Here is a 23260-nt window from a genome sequence, read left to right as displayed (position 1 = left end):
CACAATCTCTCCCTCTTACATTTCTTTCTTTTGTTCTCTCCTGCACCTCATCATGTCTCTCTCTCTACTGCTTTAGGAATTTTTTCGCCCTTTGAATTTTGATTCCTCCCTAGTGTCTGCGCTCTCCTTCTGTCTTTCTTAAACCTCGTTTCCATTTCGCTCTCTATCTCTGCCTCCTTGTGAGTGTGTCTCTCTCTTCTTCTCCCTTGATGTTTCTTTCTGTTTGTCTCTTGATTCGTCTCAAACAGTCTAGCACCGGGTTTGATCTCACTATACCTCTCTGTCACTTAGTCTTTCTCTCTCACACACACACAGTGTCCTCCTTTCCTCCAGGGTTGCGGTTGCCTGCAGATCAGAGCTGGCATCTCTCAGTAAGCTATAGAGTGAGTGAGTTCCTTGATTCATCCCAGCTATCTGGGTGACCCATTTCTGAACAAACTCGCACATTTTAATGCTGTGAAAGGAAGTACTGTAAAGTGTTTTACCACATCAGTTCAACAATGTACCTATACCACCACCAATATGTGCTTATTGCTCCACTATGCATCCATTAATCTACACAGATTACTGCAGTGACCTGAACCTTCCCCTGCCAAAAAGACTCTACAAAAGTTTGTCCTAATAAAATGGATTTTAGGATCATTGAGTTATTTGACATACAGGGGCAGGGCCTAAATGATGTAACTAATATTTGATTTCACCGAATATAAGTTGCAGGATGTACTCAAGTATAATTGTAAGGCATATTGACCATTTGTTTGCAACTTCAGGGGGAAATTACAATTTCATTAATCCAATACGTCTGTTATTTTGCAGATACACATACCAGTAAATTCCTGCATTCAAAACATCCAACAGAGTTATATATCTATACCCTATACAGCCTTTAATAAAATAGTATGCATTGCTTTAGCTGAAACTACCCAACACTATATAATATATAAGTCGAGCACCAGTCATAACATTAAAACACTGCTTACACTTTAATGCATCAATAATAATTTGGTCTTTTTTACAATACCTACTTTTACTTTGAAACTTAAGAACATGTTACTGTGCATGCTGGGCTTAAATAAAATGAATAGGATTACTTGTTTTAGCTGTATGTCTGTTTCTGTGTATACACACAGAGCAATTTAACACCCAAGTCAAAGTCCTTTTATGTTTACACATACTTGGCCAATCAAGTGAATTCTAACATTGTGTTGAGACTTCTGTCACTTTGATGAACAAGTGAGAATACTTATTCCACCAGAATTCATTTCACCAGATAAATGTCCTCAGGGGACAAAGGCTAACTATGGGGTGTCATATCAGATGTTCTCAAACTTTCGCCCTAACGCGCTTAATCCAATGAGCTTTCTGCCTGTGAGAAGGAACACAGTCTGATGATTTTATAAACTGTGGAATTGGGTTACTGTCTATTCCAGCTTTGTGAGGGTGATGACACTCTGAAAGGTGTAGTCTTTGTTAAGCATGACCACACTGTGCTTACCTTTATGGTGAATGAAACATACTCTAAAATACTTTTTAGTCTACACTAAAGTCTATATCAAACCCAAGAAGCCCACTGTGGGAAGCAGTGTGACTAACTTGAATGTTGTCTAATTGGAGATAATTGGCTGGCAGGGAGGGAGGCGAGCAGACACCCCACCCTCCACCCTCCACCCCTGACCTGCTGGGAAGTAAAACGTCACCGGATCCACATCACGTTTTTTCCTGCGTCCTTATTAAGCGCTGTGTGGAAGGATTAGAGGAAATAACAAGGCACAGCAAACAAGAAGGGATGCATGCAGAATACACGGAAAACGTTGCAATGTGCTGACCGAAGAAGAAAATCGAGAAATCGGGACATATTTCTTTGTGGCTGCTGCGTCCCGGAGCATCATCGTTCGCCGGAGGATGCTGCGTCTCCTGAACCGCTGCTGTCTGCTCATAGTCTGCCTCTCACTGTGAATCTTCCAACGCGTGACGGGAGGAAGAAGCTGAGCAGAAAGGTTGAAGGATCGTTAGAAGGTTTTCCCTTTTCCTGCGCACTGCCGACTTCTGTTAGACGCAAAGGAAGGGGAAAGAATACCGACTTGATAATCTCCTCTATGATAAATTATTTAGGGGTAGCCCATCCGTTCCTGAAGATCAACATATGCCTGAGTCTTTGTCTTACGTCTTCCGTGCGTGATTTTAAACGCCGGCTTGCAGTGGCGTTAACACGGATGAAAGCCGATGGCCAGGCGCCCCATTTTTCCACATGAGGGGGATGCAACGTAAAATAACCCCGGCGCCAAATGGTAAGAGAGCAGATTTAATGACCAGAAATCAGTGCAATGGCTCAACATTGTCAGTAACGTTTCCGTTTGTCTATGAGGTGTGCCGATGTACTGCGCTTGCTGAATTCTCCCTGCAGCTTTCCGCACCTCACAAGCCGAGGGAGCCCTGAATCTGTGACACGTACAGCATCTCCGGAGACTCTCCTGTCCCTCCACCACTCGGAGCCCGGACACCGGCGAGTTTTTAATGGCTTTTGTCTTCAGAAGATGGAGGGTTTTACTGGTGCTCAACGTGCTTGCGGTGGCCGGGTTCATGACTTTCTGGGCCAAGTGCAACACGCGCAGCGCTCAAGCCGCCGCTCCAGAGGCTCCGGTGGACGGGAAGAGGCCCCGGGCCAACGGGACGGCGCAGGGGCCCGGCATCAGCCATGAGGTGCTGCTGAAGAGGCTCAGCTCGCTGGAGGATGTGGTGTACAGGCAGTTGAACGGTAAAGATGATGTCGTGTAACAGACTATAGAGCCTAAAGCCCGATGGGCCTCTCACTATGAGACAAACATCTCAGTCACATTATTGTATTCATGTTAAATCGTGTTTTATTGCATCATGCACTGCCTGATAAAAATCTAACATGTGAACTGTCACCAACTCTTACAAACTCAGGCTAGTTAACCACCTCTGCAGCTACAAGTAGCAACAATGAATTATTACTTTGCAATAAAACATCTAATTCTCAAATGTGGTTTTAAATGGACGAAGCAGTGGTCTAGTCTACGTTATAAGCAGGTAAGCCACTAAGAAAGCTCCAGGATTTCCACATACCCACTTAGAAATTCCCAATGACATGCAACAACATACTTTCTATTACATTTTTACTTATTTTGAATTGTCATCTGGTTTTCTTCTTTGCATAGGCTAAGCCAAGGTATTTTCACTGTGAATTGGTGAATAATGGGTATCCGAATGCAGGAAATGAAATCTTTGACACACAAAATAACCCTGGGGGAAGCCACCCAGACCCCTCACTATGATATGCACCCCCCGAAAAGCAGATTCTGGCCCATATACAGTATATAGGCCAATATATTCATATACAGCACTGTATTCCCACTACAGTGCATTAGACTACACCAGTGGGATGAAGTAAATGGAAGAAGAAACAAAAAAAAACAGCAGAACACTTTGCTTTTTTAAACTGACAACATTTAGGTTTAATTTTCTTTTAATGTCGATCTTCAAAACATTTTCTTTTCTCTAATCATTAGTCAATCAATAATTAACGTTGTACTTGTCCTTGAAGGATGTCTTTCTTCCCCCAGGGAGGCGAGAGGTCTGGGGGACAGCAGAGAGCCTTTTTGGGACTCCGTGCCTTCAGCAGGATGTTTGCAGACACAGACGCTTGAACACAGCTTATCATGTTGAAAGACCTTCACTTTAATTACTCTGCCACCCACAAACACGCCCAGTCGCACTAAGAAGAATCTTATTTCATCCATAATTTGAAACCGTGAAAGCCTTGAAGCTTTTCTTTATTTTTGTTTGAATCGTTTGAGTTTCATGTGCATTTGCAATCACTGAGTACACTGACCTCAGTATAGAGGAAGCTCTTGAATAGGCCTGTTTTACACATCACTATTAGTAAATTGTACAGTATATGAAATTAGGGCTGGGCAATATATCACTATTATATCAATATGTGAGCCTAGATATCGTCTTACACTTTGGATATTGTTATAGTGTGATTTGACACAAGTGTTGTCTTCTCCTGGTTTGAAAGGCTGCATTACAGTAAAGTGATGTAATTGTCATTTTCTGAACTTTCTGAACCAGACCTACTGTCTGTTTTTACTTATTTCCCAACTTAGTTGCCACATCCACATTATTGGTGATTTTTTTTAATTAAAACTCTCATTGTATTACAATTTTGTAAAAGCACAAATAGCCAACCCTACAATATTGCAGGAATATTGCCATTGATGTGTTTTGTCAAAAATATTGTGAAATCTGATTTTCTACATATGGCCAAAGCTCTATATTGAATGCGTTCTCTGTGCCACGAATTGTCATAATGTGAATTCAGCTCAGATGTTCACTTGTTCACAGCAACTGACTACACACTATGCTCATGTGATGTTGGAGCTGTGATAAGGAGTTAGGCTACCAGATGTAAGCCACAGAGTGCTTCTGAGAGGAGAGTGACTCAGCCAGACTAAAGCATCCGGACATGTCATCTTCTTTTGTTTGTCTCAACCAGGTCTGTCCAAATCTCTGGGCCTGATCGAGGGCTTCGGGGGTCGGGGTAAAGGCGGCCTCCCTGCCACGCTGTCCCCAGCTGAGGAGAGCAACGCTAAATACCTGAGGGAGAAGTACGGCTACAACACCTACCTCAGTGACAGAATCTCTCTAGATCGGACCATACCGGACCACCGGCCCAGCAAGTGAGTGATGTGAAGTAGATCAACTTTTAAATTCACTTTCAATGTTGGTTCACAACAACTGATCTGTCTCTCAGATTTTTGCCTCCACCAAATACAATGGCGATTAATGGATGTTTTGTTTGGGGTTCTAACAGTGTTGTGAAATTGTATTTACATAATTCATCAGCAACATGTTTGTAATTGTTTTGGTAAAAAATAGTTCATAGGTCAGTGTGGGATCTGTGCGTTAACCAGCGCCAACCCTGAAACTGTGTATTCAAGGACATGTTGCTGATAAATTATTTAAATGAAGCAAAGCGATAGTTCAGACAGAGCACTGAAGTCCCACTTGCATTAGCTGATTACCATCAGCTGTTTCATTCATGCTTCATGATTACTGGATTCTTCACACATTCAATGTGTGGTAATTAGTGGACTAGTCACACCCAATCAGATTTTTCACTTTTTGCAGTGCGCGTCATTTCTCCCCTTTTAATGTCTGTCTGTCTGTCTGTCTGTCTGTCAGTATGTCTGTCTGTCTGTCTGTCTGTCTGTCTTTCTTTCTCTCTCTCTCTCTCTCTCTCGTCTTCTCTGCTTCTCTGCCTCTTACTCTCCTATTTGATGCACTCAGACTTGCTATTGATTTCCAGGTGTACATGCATGGTGTAAAAGGTGCACTCAGAACTGTGCTTGCATGCACATCCTTGTGTATGTCCATGAGTGTGTGCATCAACTTGTGCTCCTAAAAATAGCTTTGAGCAGTATATTGTATCTGCATGCATGGTGCACGTTTCTTCACCACCATAAATGTTTCTTTAAAGAGTCTGTCTCTGGCACACATTGGAGGTTAATCGAGTAACAGCTCTTCTACTCAAAAGTCAGTGATGATGAGAAAGCCTCCTGTTCATTGCTGCCCCCAGCTCTGTGTGTGTGTTTGTGTGTGTGTGTGTGTGTGTGTGTGTGGGCCAGGTTTAGCTGTATTTGTGGGGACCAAAAATTGTGAATACGGTACACTTATGGGGACCTGACCGCTTTGTGGGGACAAAATGCTGGTCCCCTTAACGTTAAAGGGCTTTTTGAGGAATAAGACTTGGTTTTAGGAGTAGGGTTAGAGTTAGGTTATGGTTAGGGTTAGGGTGAGGGTTAAGGTTAGGCATTTAGGTTTGATGGTTAAGGTTAGGGTAAGGGGCTAGGGAATGCATTATGTCAATGACTGGTCCCCACAAAGATAGCCAGACACGACTGTGTGTGTGTGTCTCTTAGCGCTCTCATTTGTCTTTTATGTTGCTGGGATCAAAGTAGAGTGCGGAGCTTGTTGGGTGTGATATATTCAGGCTTAGCAGCAGCTTGTAAGCTGGAGTCTGATGAGTCTGCTGTGTTTGGCTGAAGGTCCCTTTGCACTGCAGAGCCGGAGGTGGTGGTGAAACGAGAGAGAGGGAGAGACAAATGGAAAGAAAGAATTATCAAATGTCAAACTACGAGTAGTCTAAAGAAGAACCATAGATTTTAGAATTTACTGAGGATTAGGGCTGCAGGATATGAGAAAAATGCAGTATGTGATACCTTTGTTGAATATCGTGATAACATTCTTACTTGCGATACATATTCATTTTAAAGGGTACTCTGTTGAGTGCATTTTTTGTCCAAGCCTGTTTTCCCGAACATGTTTTGTATATAGTAGTACGAGTGAGTAGTAGTATAGTAGTAAGATGCATAGGCACAACAGATTTTAGCTCATCACAAGTATGTTGGTGTAAATTGACGTATGTATCGGCTGATAAGTAACAAGAAACTGCATTACAGAAACTCCAAATGAAGAGCCATCCAACGATAAGCTGACTCTTAACAGTCACATTCAGATTAGTCAACGGAGCTGTACTTGTAATGTGACAAGTTCACACTCTCACACATTTAATCAGTCAGGCTGTACAAACTGCTGTTACCGGTTACACTAATTTGCTCCACCCCTTCCCACTCCTGTTCCAACCTGTTCTTCTTGTTATTGCTGTGGCATCTCTTGTCTTGTTCATAAGGTACAAATATTCCTTATATCAGTGTTATATGTAACTGTTGTGTTTCTTTTTTTCAAATATTTTCCCCTCACACTGTTGCACTGCTGTTTGGTTTCATTTTGGGAGCTCCTAAAAGCTTTAGTGTGTAACTTTTTGACATTATTAAACGTCCGTTATATTCAAGCCATAGCTAAATGAGTTGCTACAAAGCTAATTAAGACTATCCGCTCCACACAATTGTCTCTGTATTTCTCAGTACGGCTATTTTCAGAAGATTGTGTTGTCCGGTGACTTTCCTGCGCAGAAACTCAAGAGACGATAGTTATCTCTTCTGAAGAGTCTATCATGTTGTTTAAATCCTCCGGATGCTCCTTGGCTACTAGCAACTGCGAGGAGGAGGGGTGTGTGATCACGTAAGGCTTGTATCATGTGGACACGCCGACAGTTTAGTTATCATTACTTAGAATTCCTCATGGGGACGACAGAAACTACGCACTATAGCTTTGAAACAAATAGTCCTGAACTCTTAGAATGAAGTGTTACTGAATGAAATATAATCCTAACACACGTATGTTCCTTCGTCATGTTTTTAATATTTATAATTCAACCCTGTTTTCCTTAAAAAAAGTAAAAGTTATATATTTAAAACATCAGGCTTCCCTGTCAAATATCTATATAATATCGGGAAAATATAATGTTTTTTCCTGAAATTGCATTTGTTGTTAAAGTCTTTGTAATACATTTTTTATTTCACATGGCAAATATTATTATTAATTAAAGGAATTGACACAAGTAAAGGAAAGAGTTTCCTCTCCCAGTCTTGGAACCAAAGTCTCACCCTGCCTCTTTCCTCTTTGTTAGATCTCTTTAAACAAAACAGCAGTAAAATGAAATCTCTCTTCAACGGACAGACAGTGAATTGGCCAATTTGGTTGGTGCGAGATGCACATGGTTTACCTTTCAGCTTAGTGAAGAAGATTTTTGGTCTTTTACTCTAGTAATGGAGGATGAGTGCAGCATGGCTTCACAGGCAGGCACGGAAAGGTTTTAGTTTACAAATTGTGTGGTGTGTTTGCGTGTGTTTCTGTGCAGATGCAGAAAGGTCAGCTACCCGAGAGATCTCCCTAAGATCTCCCTCATCTTCATCTTCGTCAACGAGGCGCTGTCGGTGATCCTGCGCTCAGTGCACTCAGCTGTCAATCACACTCCGGCTCACTTGCTTAAAGAAATCATCCTGGTGGACGACAACAGCGATGACGGTCAGTACAAATGGCAGATTGCCTTTGCCATCTCTCAAATGAGAAGAGTGGCTATAAACTCCTTTTGATTAGAAACACACACTCACTCACTCACACTCACACCAACACACACACACACAAACACACACACACACACACACACAAACACACACACACACACACACACACACACACACACACACCATCTTAAAGCTGCTAGGTTCAGAATTTGGCGTAACAACTGCTGCTTACCTTCCTAATGATGCTATAATCACATACAAATCAACACAATACACACAAATTTGCTGCTTCCCAAGAGTTAGATTAGAAGATTGATGTGTTTCTCATGTCCAGAGGGTGAATATGAAAACAAAATGTAAAAGCGTCAGTTTGCTGTATTATGGGGAGGCCATGTCAGACTATTTCTTGGCTCTGAGCAGTTGCCAAGCAACCTTTTGGAGACTCCAGGAACTAAGTGGTCCCAGCCAACATTAAACAGAAAGATATGAGTGTGGTGTCAATATATTCATCTAACTATTCCTTTAATTTCCCTTCACTGGCTAACAATTCCCTTCGTCTATGGACAACAAAACAGAACAAATAGTATTTGTTTATCAATTATATTTCCTGTGGTTCATTACTACAGGTAATCTAATTGTTTAAACAGCATCATATACTCAACTGTTGCATACAAAGAGTAGGAATAAAAACACCCTCCATACATAACACAAAGCCTTTTGTTCATACTTGCTGCATGCATGTTACTTATGAACATGCGGATACGTTGTTCCCTGATGTGTTACTGTATGGGACCAAGGCATTGAACTGGTGTTGGCATGACAAGGTGATGAGCATTTCCTTTACAAAAGCTGTGATCATTGCTTTGGAGAATTAGCATTTGCTGAGGTGTCTGATGGTGTTACATATTTGCAGGGCAGACAGGCAGAGCACCGCAATTGGATGTCACGGGAGAGATCCCTGTCTTAAATATTGGGCAGGGCTGCCATGCCGGGCTTTGTGAGATGAGGGGACAAAGAGATACAGATGACGGGAGGGGAAGGAGATGAAGCCAGGCAGAGCAAAAAGGAGAGTGGTGGTGCAGTCAGGAATGATAAAGAGCAAAAGGTGTTGGTGTTGGAGAGAAATTTGGGAAGAAGGGATGAAACTAAAAGAACGGAAGAAAAGGTTGATGAGTGAAGCCTGCAGAAGGGTTTGAAAATAAGCAAAGTGATAAAGAGGGACATGAAGAAGAGGGAAACAGAGATGAAGAGGCATCCGAGAATAAAATGAGAGGCTGAAAGAGCAAAGCAGGCTATTACAGAGAGTGGCAGAAAGAGAGAGAGAGGGAAAGGATGGGAGACAAATAGGATTTAAGATAAATGAGGTCGGACAGAGAGGAGAAAAAGACTGCAAGGCAATGGATATCCGGAAGAGAGAGGGCAAGCAATCTGACAGAACGGAAAGCCAGATAACGAGGGCACAGGGAGAGAGATGAGATAGTCAAGGATTTAAAGGCTTAAGACTGCAGTTATTCTATTTCTCTTATTTTCAACCAAACTTATGTAAAGACCAAAACCAACAATGCCTTAGCATTTCACTGACAATGGCGCTCTGATTCAGGATTCAGTTTTATTTCAACTTGAGTTTCATTTTTGTAGTTTTTTGTGTTATTCCTGCAGGTGCAAATGAGTTAATCAATGAGATCTGGCAACGTAGCTAAGAACAAGAAACATGAGTACTGAGACAATCCTACAGGTTGGAAACAAACTCAAACATGAAGGCGAACGGGTTTAGACAATAACTTTCTGGTTCGACTTTGAGTTTTTTTTGCTTTTCCGGTGCAATGAGGGTTTATTAACAACATTACGGGTGCACTCACAAGCAGTTTTACCTTTTCGGTAAAGTAATTAATCAGGTTTAACTGTAGGCCTGCTCATGTTTCTTTTCCTAGTGAATGTCTCTATGTTAACTCGGTGAGCACATTTGTTTTTAACCAAAACCATTTTCAACCATTTTCATTCAAGAAAGACAATACAGATTGATTAATTTAGGTACAGTGTCTTGATTTTTGTTTTCTTATTTGAAAATCAAACCTATCCCACCCACACCACCCACTTACTGCCATTACCAACAAAACAAAAGCAAAAAATAAATTAAAATAATATAAGGGAGGTTGAGAGTGGGAGCAATTCCCACATTGTGTAAAGCTCTTATCAGGTATCAGACAACGCAGCTGTGAACGCATATTGGGCAGAGCTGTTAGGGCCTTATATTATCTGGGGGGAGAGTGTTAAGCCTTTCAAAGTACATCAACAATGGATCCCATATTTTATGGAATGTGTCAGTTGATCCTCTAGAGAAATACTAATTTTTTTCTAATTTCAGGAATAGCATCAGGTCGTTAAGCCAGACTGACGCAGACAGTGGTTTAGGAGATTTCCACTCAAGCACTCTCCTTCTACGAGCCAACAGGGAGGCAAAAGCAAATGCGTTTCTCTTATTAGTGGTCATTAATACCTCACTTACTAATACACCAAAAATGGCCAATTCTGGGTTTGGCCTCACATCGGTGTCAAATGCTTCATTTAAAGTTTTGCCAGCGTTGACCAAAAGTCTGTTAACTTTGGTCTGGCAATGCAAGAAACATAGAAACAAAGGCAAAACTATGAGAACAAGGTGATAAAACAATATCTTGCTTTAATACACGTTTTGTGTGCTTGGGAAAACTTCTGATAGCAGGACGGTGTACAGTATGTTAGTATGGCTCAAAATAAGATATAGTACCACTGTTCATTGTAATTATATGTAATAACATGTCAGGCATTGATTGATCTGTTTAATAGGTTTTGGAAAACAATAGAGGTTTATGGCTCAAAGGAATAAGCACTCAGGCAATGCTTGTCGGATCAATTTGTTATTGGTTTTGGTCTTTTCATGGAATTTGTCAGCAACAACAAAAATATAGAACATTATTTTCTTTGTTGAAGAACATATTGAACCCCACCACCACCACTCCACTCTTCTCTCACTTGAAATTGCTGGTTGGCTGAGAGCGAGCTATCCATCACAGAGTGGAAGAGATTGCAGCGGTGCCGAGGGCGAGGCATGCAAACAAATAACACTCACCACTCTCACCGCCTGCACGGGCCATCCGGCTCTGTGGCCTTGCACAGACGAGTGTGTATGAACGATGAGAGAGACAGAGAGAGAGAGAGAGAGAGAGAGAGAGAGAGAGAGAGAGAGAGAGAGAGGATGGGAAATGAGTTTGTGATCAAGAGTGTTTGTGAGTGAGAAGGAAATGAAAAGAGGCACAGAAAAAAAAAATGGAAATAGACAAGAGACAAATTAATCTTCTCATCTAACTCTTGGCAAGACTGCAACTAAGTGTTTATTATGAGGATATGTATGTGATTATAGCATCACTCACATTACTCTGACAGCAAAAGTTTGTTTGCAAAATAATGGAACAATTGAGGTAGAACCTGGAGTAGTCTATGTGCTGCTCTCAGCCTTTTCATCTCAGTGAACCCGGCTCAGATTAGGAGATTTTCACGCCAAAGTCAAACATTTTTAAATTCTTGCAGCTTTAAGATGGTGTGAGTGTGTGTGTGTGTGTGTGTGTGTGATGCAGAGGAAGAAGTCTAGCATGTATTTGGGTGGTTCTGGATCTCAGAACCACACCACAGGGAACAGAGGAGCAGATTTATGTATTCTTTCTCTTTCTGTGAACGTCAAATGTATCTTGCTTTCTATAAAAACTGATCGTTGTATATTTGTGGTGGAGCTTTTGGTTTGGTTGTCTTTGACTGTTGCTCCTCAGTGGTGTGGCTGTGTCATCTACCCCAACACTAAACCCAAACTAGATTGGTTGAGAGGAAACTAGGGCTAAAGGACAGATTTCAAACCAAATGAATGCTTTTTTGGTAATTATGTAATGGCAACAATTCATCTCTAGTCTGTAGAAAGTGGAGAGAAACATAAAAAGTGACATTTTACTGAGAGCTGTAGAGAGATGATCTATTCTTTTACAATCTTTATTTAAGCGGTCAAAGGTGAGCTACTGTCCTGTGCTGCAAAACTGAACTAGCAGAACTTTAATACGTTTCTCATGGACACATCAGCAAGATGGATGATGCTCTGATCTCAGATTTGAGGACAGTCTCTCTAACCATCCCCTGTTGTTTTGTTCTGTGCATAATCTTTGTTTTTACGGACTGCAGAGCAGCTGAAAGGACCACTGGAGGAGTACGTGAACAAACGCTACCCCGGCCTGGTGAAGATTGTCAGGAACCAGAAGAGAGAGGGACTGATCCGGGCCAGAATTGAGGGTTGGAAGGTGGCCACCGCTGAGGTGACGGGGTTTTTTGACGCCCATGTGGAGTTCACCCCATCTTGGTGAGTTAGTCTGGCATTTTAGGATACCCTTCTTCCTTTTTAGGTAGAATGAACTTCACTTGTCTACATTTATGTATATCGGAACACAGTACACAATATTTAATAGTGTAAGGCCCATTGAATAACAAATCACGATAACAGCAATAGCAATAATACATGTTTTTATCACTTATAAAAGATAGTAGCAAAGTGCTTTACAGAAGCATTAAAGAAGATAACACAGGATAGCAGAAACAGCACAAATTGAAGACACAAAACGCAATTTCACACCTGAGAAGTTTTGAGATAAGGAGAGAAGGAAAAGGTTAGAGCCTGTAGAATCATGTACAAAGAGATACCGCAGGACATGAAGCTCATCAAATAACAGACACATCATAGAGCAAGCATTACAACAGGACATTGTACAGAAGCCTGTCTATAAAAGTTAATTCCAAAGAATCCTTTCAAAGATGAAACTGACTTGGCCCAGATGTAAACACTTGACTGCTTTCAACATTTTTGCCACATCCCGCTGACACCTTTTTGTAGTTCTCCTACTGATTTTCCAGCTCAGTGTGTACTTTAGAGTATTTACACAACCTCGTTCGCTCAGCATGCCCTCCAGAGGTGCACTGAGCTGAATCAAATAGAATTAGTAATTAAGTTGGTACATCTTGAGGGATCATATAACTGACTGAAGTGGGTGAGAGAACGGAGAGCTCCTGTCTTTAACTTTGTGTCTGTAAAGTGTGCATGTGTTTCCACTCTTTTCAGGGCCGAGCCGGTTCTGGCCAGAATAAAAGAGGACCACAAGAGGATTATTCTGCCTTCCATCGATAACATCAAGCATGACACGTTCGAGGTGGAGCGCTACGAGAACTCCGGCCATGGCTACAACTGGGAGCTGTGGTGCATGTACATCAACCCGCCCAAACAGTGGTGGGACGAGGGGGACATATCTGCTCCCATCAGGTAGGCCAACTTCAGTTATATAGACATACACTTAGAAGACACACAAACAAAAACAGAATGCAACAATGAACATAGTGTCACATTTGTTTGCTTGAAAGGACAGATGAGGATCTCACTTTACCAAGGATGCAGATTCATGTCTGCATTTGCATATAGTAACTCACGTGCTTCTCTCTATCAGGTCTTAACCATTTTATAGCAAAAAAAATACTTTCCGTGGATACCGGGATATTTGAATTAAATGTTATTTCCATTCAATTTTGTAAAGGTGTAAAGATTCATATTGTTGTGTTTTCCTTCGCAGGACCCCCGCCATGATTGGCTGCTCCTTTGTGGCCAATCGCGACTACTTTGGCGAGCTCGGCCTGCTCGACTCAGGCATGGACGTCTATGGAGGGGAGAACATTGAATTGGGCATCAGGGTTTGTGTGTCACCCAGTTTTTGTTTCTGCCCCCTCTTTACCCCTATAGGTTCAAGAGGAGCAGTGGCCACCGAAGTGTGGCACCGCTGATAAATGAGAGCCCATTAAGAGTCCTGGAGGAACAGTCCTATGTGCAAAGCTCACAGCAAGGAAATGGAAAAAAAATAGGTCACATCGAGCAGAAAGGAAGGGGACTTTGTTGCTGTAGATTTAGACTGACTGGAGAGTCTGCCATTGTTTTGCAGGTTTTTGTTGTTTTTGCTAAAAGGCAAAGGAAAGAATACTTTTAAAAATGTTCTCAAATCTATCTGTTGATTTATGAGTGTTTATGTGTTTAAAAAAATGTTCTACCTTTGGATTAGTGAAGTGTAAGCCATTCAATCTGATCTATGCAATCAATTCTTATTAACATTAAATCAAATAACTCTGTAATATGGAAGAGGTCATTAGTTGCGCCCCAGTCATAAAGTGAATACCCAGCATTGCACAGAACAGAAGGTAGAATAGCTAGGGATAAATATATTTATTTAAATATATTATATAGGAGTTGGTGGGGATCAAACCAGAGCTAAAAGGAGATTAAACACTGGATTTACACGAACCAGGGGATCAGAACAACGCATTGAAACATTTATGTTGCTCCATGTGTGCTGTTAGCCCTGACCAACTTTACAAGGTTGGGGATATTGTGGTGATTGTGTATCTATCAGCTTGTTATGATATTGTCTGCCATCTCGTGGCAAAACAAATAGTATTACTAGCTTTACTTTCCCTGATCTTTAACATTATGTACCTGTAGGTGTGGCTATGTGGAGGCAGTATGGAGGTGCTGCCGTGTTCCAGGGTGGCTCACATTGCACGGATTAAGAAACCCTACCACAGTAACATAGCTTTCCACACACGGCGTAACGCTCTACGCGTGGCTGAGGTCTGGATGGATGAGTACAAGTCCAACGTTTATCTGGCTTGGAACATCCCTGTGGAGGTGAGAGAGTGCCCCTGCAGAGAGGATGTTCCCAATCCTGTTTGATTAAGTAGACTTAACCATGTGGCAGGTCATGCTAACTACTTTTTCTGTTTTTTGCCCATAAACTACTGGTGCTGTCAAAGGAAACATGAAGAGCAACCCTCACTGCGGGGCAGATTATTTGTTTCAACAGCTATTTTAAATAAGACATTTACAGACCTTTATAAACTAGGAGTTAGTTGAATCATTATCGTGCTAGTAATCAATAGACAAAAGTAAAATGTACATTTGTGTTAAAAGAAAATATGCCTCTGTATCGCAAAGTCTTCCCGTAATGACTCCTTGTGCTCTTGCAGAACCACGGTATTGATTACGGTGACATCTCTCAGAGGGTTGCACTGAGGAAGAGTCTGCAGTGTAAGAGCTTTGAGTGGTACCTCGACAATGTTTACCCAGAGATGAGGAGGTATAACAACACGCTGTTCTACGGGGAGGTGAGACAGCAGTCAAACAGACATGAAGTAGATGGAGATTGGAAAGAGAAGCTTGTACGTCTAAGGTTTGGGGCATTTGAACAAACGGACGGAACCACTAAAAACAGGGATAAGTGAGACAAAAAAAATCCGGAAAGGTTTTAATATATATATGTATGTGTGTGTATATATGTATATAAATGTGTGTATATACTGGATATTTGTGTGTATATCTACAAGCCCTCATTTTTTAATCGTACACTGTGATTCATAATGCTGACTGGCTGACAGCAGCCATGAATCTTTTGAGAATACCTGAGTACTATTTGAAAAAAAACTTGTGCTAAGTGAGATCGAGTGTGATTATCAAAGACTCTTTTATGATTTCAGATTCGTAACTCTAAAGCGAGCCACCTGTGTATGGATCAGGGTATGAAGGAGAACCACACGGCCACCCTGCACCCCTGCCATGGCTGGGGTCCTCAGGTACAACATGGACACCAGACGCTCAACTAAATGGCCACAGAGTGAATCTCTCAACACTATCTTTGCTTCTCTCTTCAAAACCCACACAACTCCTTAATTTCTGTCACAAGTGACATGATTTACAGCTGGGTTTCTTATACAAGCTCAGCTGAAATCCTCTTAGGAGAGAGTTCTGCTGTCAGGATAAAAAGGTTTCTGTGGTGCACTTCATGTGCTGAAGCACTAAGACAGCCGGTGTCAGTTCCTCAGCCCTTTAGCTCGCAATGGTGAACAGGTGCTTTCTTGAGTGCAAGTCTTAGTAAAATGCATGAAGCTAGCAGAGCTAAACTTCAAATCTGTTAGTGAGTGCAGCACATTATCACCCTTTCTGCAAAAGATGTGCTTAGGTTGCATTTTTAAGTTATGCATTGGACAAAACAACAAGTGGTCCCAAATTTGGGTCTGTGGTGGGTAACTCAACAGTATACACATGTTCCCTGTGCAGACTGTTGTATGAGTGCTGTTCTGTGTTTTCCCTCAGTTAGGACGTTACAGCAAAGAGGGTCAGCTATTCTTGGGCCCTCTGGGCAGCACCGGGGAGGACACTCGCTGTGTGGTGGACGATCAGATCAGCACCTTTCCTCAGCTTCTCAACTGTGACAAGATTACCAATGTTAAACAAAAGACATGGCATTTCTCTCAGGTGAGAAGTAGAAAGGTTTCCTCAGTGAAATAATGTATTGTTTGTTCACAAGAAAAGCAGAATTTCATTGTGTTGTGAGTGCTGTGTAGCGTGAACCTGATGTGAACGCCAAGCACAGAGATGTAATTGATGGGATGAAATAAGATTAAATCTTTACTTAGTGGTCTAGTTGAAGTTCTTTAATGTCCCAAATGTCACGAAAGTTACAGCGAAGCAGTCACTAGTAATGATATTTGTTAAGAGGTTGGAATCACCTTTTATATTGGTGTTTTCTTCTTTCCTTCAATAATGGCTTTTTTAACAGAGAAAAAAACGATATCATAAAACAGTCATAGTTTAGTATGTCATACAGTAAATACATTATAAAAATTCAATATATACTCTAGTAAGTAAAAAAAAGTAATAGTATGGTATGTCATAAAAATTATGATAAAAGGTCATCATTATGACATATTTATGTATGTCATAAAAAAGTAATAGGATAGTATCTCATAAAGCAGTAACATAAAAAGGCATAGTATAGTATGTCATGAAAAATATGATAAAAAGTTATATTATGGCTTTAAAAGGTCATATTATAGTATGGCATTAATAAACTACTACAAAAAGTCCTAGTGTAAAATGTCATATATGGTCATAGTACAGTATGAAATTAAAAAACTAATACAAAAAAATCATAGTGTAAAATGTCATAAAAAATCATGAAAGTAGTAAGATAAAAAAACATAAAAGTCCTGTTAATTGTCATGATGAATCCATTACCTGAGAAGATTGATTGATCCACATTAGGCCGGGTCCTGTCACATCCTGTCACAGTCACATGTTGTACACGAGCCATCTGTTGAACGCTGTCTCTCCCCCTGCCCTGCAGAATGAATCGATCATAAACCGAGCCACGGGGCGCTGCCTCGAGGTGGTGCCGGCTAACGTTTACTTCGGCCACCTGCTGGTTCTGCAACCCTGCTCCGGGCAGAGGTGGACCATCAAGAACACCATGAAGAAGTAGCCAACTGGGACCAATGACACCAGAGGCCATTTTCAGGAGCTGTCAGGTCCCTGTCGGCTGAGGGACAACTGATGAGACAAAGGCTCCTCGTCTTCTCAAGAAAATACGGGATGGTTTCAGATAGACATGAGCTGTGAACATCTCAGTGATACAAGTTTTTTTTTTTCTTCTTTTTTTACAAAGCGGACATTCATAATAATGCAAGTTTAGCATATGAGGAGTGTTTCTCTCTTCATCTGAATTTGACAAACTTTCAATGTGACATTGAAATAATTCCTGTGCCACATCTCTTCAAGGTTTTTAGGTTCAAGGATGACGATTTGATCAGCCAAAACTGTGTTCTGTCTTATGTAGGGCAAAAAATAAGGTTTCTATCTTCAACCTCAAAACATGAGTCTGCATTATCTCATTCTGCATCATGTCATGTCTGTTGAGCTGTGTAAAAGAATAAAACAACTGGAATTGAATTTTCAGTAATATGCACTGATCAGAATTCATTGGTAGTTTGTAATAGGCTTCATTAGGGGTTCTCAATCTTTTTTTAAGTTACCTTAAAATGAAGGAGTTCCTACTTATAAAAAGGCATACATTTGAGTTAAACATTAATGCCTAAATGTGGTGGCTTACATAAGCCTAGACCCTGTAAATATCTATAATTTGAAGAAAAAGGCATTAACAATAAATATAACTTGATGTATCCGAGCCAATTTCTTTGGAGTTATTGTAAATCTTCTCAAAAATCACATTGTTGAGGGCTACTGGGCTAACTCATGGTTTTATATGGCGTGGATGCATTTGTCTTTTTTATTTGTTATTTTGACCGAAAGCATTCAATAGCACCAAATGCAATACATCGTGTAGCATGATTGTAAGTACTGTATGCACATGGGGACAAGGCTTATTTGAGCTGAGCCAATTTATTATGTTACCTGCTGAGTGCCATAACTACTGCAGAAGGCCAAAACTACTAGGCTGCAGCCTGAAGCACTTTTTGGGATACAAAGACTGAGCTGCAGCCTATGAGAGGAAGACTGAAACAGGAATGGAAAAGTGCACAAGTGTCTCAAATGTGGAAAGGTTGGAGGCCTTTGAGGCTGGTATTAATAATGTATTGAGATGTGTATAATGTCATGTATTCAATTAATTTAATGTTATCAGTTGGAGTTTTTGCACCCACGATTGTCTTCCAATAAACAGCTGTTTTCCTGTTTTTTGCATTGTTACTATTTCTGAGGATAGAATTGCCGTTTATGAATTCTTGATTGAACTGAGAACCGCATTGATTTCTTTTGGTCAAACTGAGTTTTATGCCTTTTACATTTTTAGTTGCACATCAAATTGTTTGTCTTGTGCAGAGCATTTTTTATTAGATACTAACATAAAACTTGACTTTCTATACCAACAATCATATTTTCAGCCGATAAATTCACAAATGGGAAAGTACTTTATTTCTTTTTCTCTCAGCTACCCTTCTTGGCTACGTTGTTTTTAACTGCCCTATCCATTTGCATGGTTTTGGCATAAATGTTTCTCATACTGTGAGATTTGCCCTTTAAGTCACCTCCATAAATAGATTCCTTCTAAAGAGAGATACCCCTGTGCTCCCCGCTGCATAGCATCTGGTTCACACTACCACCAACTGGCTTCTGAATTGTTTATCATGTATCCCCTGTAAAAGTAAAGCAGCGAAATATTACACAACATCATGTGAGGCAGCCAGGTGGCCCTACGTTAAAGAGACTGGCCTATAAATGGAAAGTTATGGATTCTATTCTATAGCAGCTGTGTGACCTGTGCAAAGTGTCCTTGAACCAGAAACTACTTACTCTCGCTAAGCTGCTCTGAGTGAAGCATCAGCTAACAGCTTAAGATGTAAATGAAACAGGAGGAGCCTGCTCCGAGCACAAGGACCTGTTCTGGCTGAGAGCCGGAGAGGGTGGTGTTACTCTGGAGGACAGAGCCTGCATGCTAACACAACGCTGAATGCTGATCTGACTATTTAACGACAGGCCTGCTCATCTTCTCCTGGCATGACATAGGATTATTAACTGTTGGTTTAAATCCTACTAAATGTCACTCAATAGTTACTGCAAATAACACCAAGGACAGTCCAATCACATGAACTGAGAACCGATGCTTATGTTACTTAGGTATCAAAAAGTGTCATTTAAACTGTCATAGTATAATAAAGTGTCATTAAAAAGTCATAAAAATCATAAAATCCTAGTATAGTATGTCATGAAACAGTCATACTATAGAAAAAAACATTTAAAAAAGTACTAGTGAAGTATGTCATAAAGTCAAAATTTCCAGGTCATTTTAATTATTAATACATTACCTGAGAAGATGATTGATTTTTTTATTGATTGATTGTTTGATTGATAGATAATTGGGACGATTTTCAATTGGAAAAAAGGATGTACAATTCTAGTCAATTAAAACATTGCAATACTTTTTTAACCAAATTTTGGAGGTGAAACCTTAATTTGGTTACATTACTGTGTCATTATTTTTTAGAGAAATCGTAACTGACAATCTGTTATAGTTCAATACAGTTTAGTAAATACAGTATAATTCATTGTCAGCGTTCTGTTGGTCTCTGTGTGATCAGATAGTAGAATCTGGGTAAATCACAGAGCAAAAGATTCAGTGTTATCAGAAGTGGTCAAATCATCATTTGGTCCACATGACACTGTGTTTGGTTACCTGACTGCAGGTCAGTGTCCCTGCAGCAGACCTGTCAACATAGAGATTGTTATTGGTAGACAAAAACATAGTAATTGCAGTTTGAGTACAAGACAGGATGTCATAATACAAATGTTTAATTTGGTTTATTGAGCTGACAAATTTTTTTTCCAGTACAAAATGATGTCTTGGGTTACAAAATAAGAATAATTGTTCCTACTGGATCCTCTGTATGCGGAGGAATTGATGAATCATGCAGGTTACTGTATTGGTGTATTTGTAGTACAGCTGTTAGCTCAACCATCTCAGTGCCTAATGCTACCCTCTTGTGGTTTTTTTCACTCGGTGGAACTTTGTATAACAATGGCATGGTATATTATGTCAGTGAAAGTGTCATAAAAAAGGCATCAAATATCAATTAAAAAGTAAAACTATGGTATGTCAAAAAAAAGGAATGAAAAGTCATAGTATACGATTTCATAAAAATGTCATACCATTTCATATGATGTAGTATGTAAAAATAACTCATAGTATGGCATGTCACAAAAAAGTCACAATGAATAAAGTCATGAATGCCAGGAAAAGTCAAAGAGTATTTGAGGCCTGTGTATGAAACTGTACTAACAGAGTGAAAAATGTGAATATTTTTAATGGCATGACATTCTTAAGACGTACTACACTTTTTTTCCCACTTTTTTCGACAATTATACTGTGAATTTTACAGATTAGTTTAAAAAATACTCTAATGCAACTTTTTAATTACTTTTTTGACATACTATACATGACTATTTTTGAATTTTTCAACATAATATATTATGACTTTTTCTGATATATTTTTTTAACAGCTATGTTATGAGTTTTTTTCGTGTTTTCCAACGTACAATGCAACTATTTTTCAACATACTATACTATGACTTTTTTTTTTACATACTATAGTATTACTTTTTCATGAGTCTTTTAGACATAAAATGCTATGACTTTTTCAAGACATTTAAAAAATACTATACTATGCATTTTAACACTTTTTCAACATACTAGACTTTGACATTTTTGTGACTTTCTTTGATATGTCAAAGTGTGACTATTTATGACTTTTCATGGAAAAGTATTAACGTATTATGAGTTTCATGCCTTTTTTGACATACTATACTATGAGATTTTTGGACATACAATACTATGACTTTTTCATGACTTTTTTCAACAAACTATACTATGACTTTTTCGACATACTATACTATGACTTTTTTCAACATATACTATGACTTTTTCAACATATTATACCACGGTGTTTTTCGACATACCATACTATTACTTTTTATGAATTTTTTTATGACTTTTTTCAACATACTATACTATGGCTTTTTTCGACATACTATACTAATACTTTTTTGACATACTATACTATGACTTTTTTAACATACTATACAATGACTTTTGTATGAGTTTTTTGACTTTCCATACCATGAATTTTTCAACATGCTATACTATGACTTTTTTATGACTTTTTTGGGGATACATTAATATTACTTTTTAAGACTTTTTTTGACATACCATACTATTACTTTCTTGACATACTGCACTATGACTTTTTCGACATGCTATACTATGACTTTTTATGACTTTTTTGGACATACAATACTATGACTTTTTTATGACTTTCTTCGACATACTACACTATTACTTTTTGGACATACTATACTCTGACTTTTTTGACATGCTATACTATGACTTTTTATGAGTTTTTCGACATGCAATACTATGACTTTTTTATGAATTTTCCCAAGATACTATACTTTTGTTTTTATGACATACTATACTATACATTTTTGTGATACTGTCCCATGACGTTTTCAATAACTTTTTTAACATACTATGCTATAAAAACTTGTATAACTTTTTTTGACATACCATGCTGTGACTTTTTTGATCACTTCTTTTGACATACTATACTATGACATTTTTGGACATACAATACTATGACTTTTTCATGACTTTTTTCAACAAACTATACTATTACTTTTTTGACATACTATACTAGGAATTTTTTGTGATACTATCCCATGACGATTTCAATAACTTTTTTAACATACTATGCTTTTTTATGACTTTTTTTGACATACTGTACTATGACTTTTTCGACATGCTATACTATGACGTTTTTATGACTTTTTTGGACATACAATACTATGACTTTTTTTCGACATACCATATGTATACCATACATGCATTCTATACCATACTTTCTTCACATACTATACCATGACTTTTTTGTGACTTTTTTCGACATACTATACTATTACTTTTTTGACACACTACACTATGACTTTTTGGACATGCTATACTATGACTTTTTATGACTTTTTCCAACATACTATTTTATTATTTTTTCAACATACTGTACTATGACTTTTTATCGACATACTATACCATGACCTTTTTCGACATACTGTACTATGACTTTTTTATGACTTTTTTCGAATTACTATACTGTGACTTTTTTATGACTTTTTTGGACCTCGCTACGACTTTTTCAACATGCTATACTACTAATGTTTTATGACTTTTTTGGACATACAATACTATGACTTTTTTGTGACTTATTTTGACATACTATACTATTACTTTTTTGACATACTACACTATGACTTTTTCGACATGCTATACTATGTCTTTTTATGACTTTTTTGGACAATACTATGACTTTTTTGTGACTTTTTTTTGACATACCATACTATTACTTTCTTGACATACTATATACTATGACTTTTTTGGACATGCAATACTATGACTTTTTTATGACTTTTTCCAACATTCTATACTATTGTTTATATGACATACTATACTATGACTTTTTTATGACTTTTTTCGACATACTATACTGTGACTTTTTTATGACTTTTTTTGACATACTATACTATGACTTTTTCGAAATACAATTCTATGACTTTTTTATGACTTTTTTTCGACATTCTATGCCATTATTTTACAAACATAGTATACTGTGATTTTTTTTGATACTATCCCATGACGTTTTCAATAACTTTATTAACATACTATGCTATAAAAACTTTTTAAACTCTTTTTTTGACATACCATGCTGTGACCTTTTTAATCACTTATTTACGACATTCTATACCATGGCCTTTTTCGACATACTGTACTATGACTTTTTTATGACTTTTTTTGAATTACTATACTATGACTTTTTTTGGACATACTATACTATGACTTTTTCGACATGCTATACTATGACTTTTTTAT

General features: G+C 38.9%; 1 protein-coding gene across 2 annotated transcripts; it reads left to right on the top strand.

Annotated features, from left to right (window-relative positions):
* Positions 1-1691: 1691 nt before the first annotated feature.
* galnt17 (polypeptide N-acetylgalactosaminyltransferase 17) lies at positions 1692-18524 on the top strand. 2 transcript variants are annotated; one of them, XM_034867508.1, is made up of 12 exons: positions 1692-2288; positions 2405-2755; positions 4520-4703; positions 7787-7953; positions 12153-12327; positions 13081-13278; positions 13583-13700; positions 14500-14685; positions 15024-15161; positions 15531-15626; positions 16147-16308; positions 17180-18524. In XM_034867508.1, the coding sequence occupies exons 2-12, from the start codon at positions 2515-2517 to the stop codon at positions 17312-17314; spliced, it is 1800 nt and encodes a 599-aa protein (XP_034723399.1). In that variant the 5' UTR covers positions 1692-2288; positions 2405-2514; the 3' UTR covers positions 17315-18524. The 2 variants fall into 2 exon arrangements, with proteins under 2 accessions (XP_034723399.1, XP_034723400.1); XM_034867509.1 differs by having other exon boundaries at positions 2366-2755.
* Positions 18525-23260: the final 4736 nt, after the last annotated feature.

The sequence above is a fragment of the Etheostoma cragini genome, chromosome 3 (assembly GCF_013103735.1).
Source record: "Etheostoma cragini isolate CJK2018 chromosome 3, CSU_Ecrag_1.0, whole genome shotgun sequence".
Lineage (NCBI taxonomy): Eukaryota > Metazoa > Chordata > Actinopteri > Perciformes > Percidae > Etheostoma > Etheostoma cragini.
The sequence above is the reverse complement of the archived record's forward strand: the minus strand, read 5'-3'. Positions and strand labels throughout refer to the sequence as shown.

Bases quoted from the DNA above. Each gene is read 5' to 3' on its own strand.
- galnt17 (XM_034867508.1), top strand. From the start codon at position 2,515: ATGGCTTTTGTCTTCAGAAGATGGAGGGTTTTACTGGTGCTCAACGTG. The intron at 13,279-13,582 runs GTAGGCCAACTT...TTTCCTTCGCAG, and splicing joins GACATATCTGCTCCCATCAG to GACCCCCGCCATGATTGGCT. The intron at 15,627-16,146 runs GTACAACATGGA...GTTTTCCCTCAG, and splicing joins GCCATGGCTGGGGTCCTCAG to TTAGGACGTTACAGCAAAGA.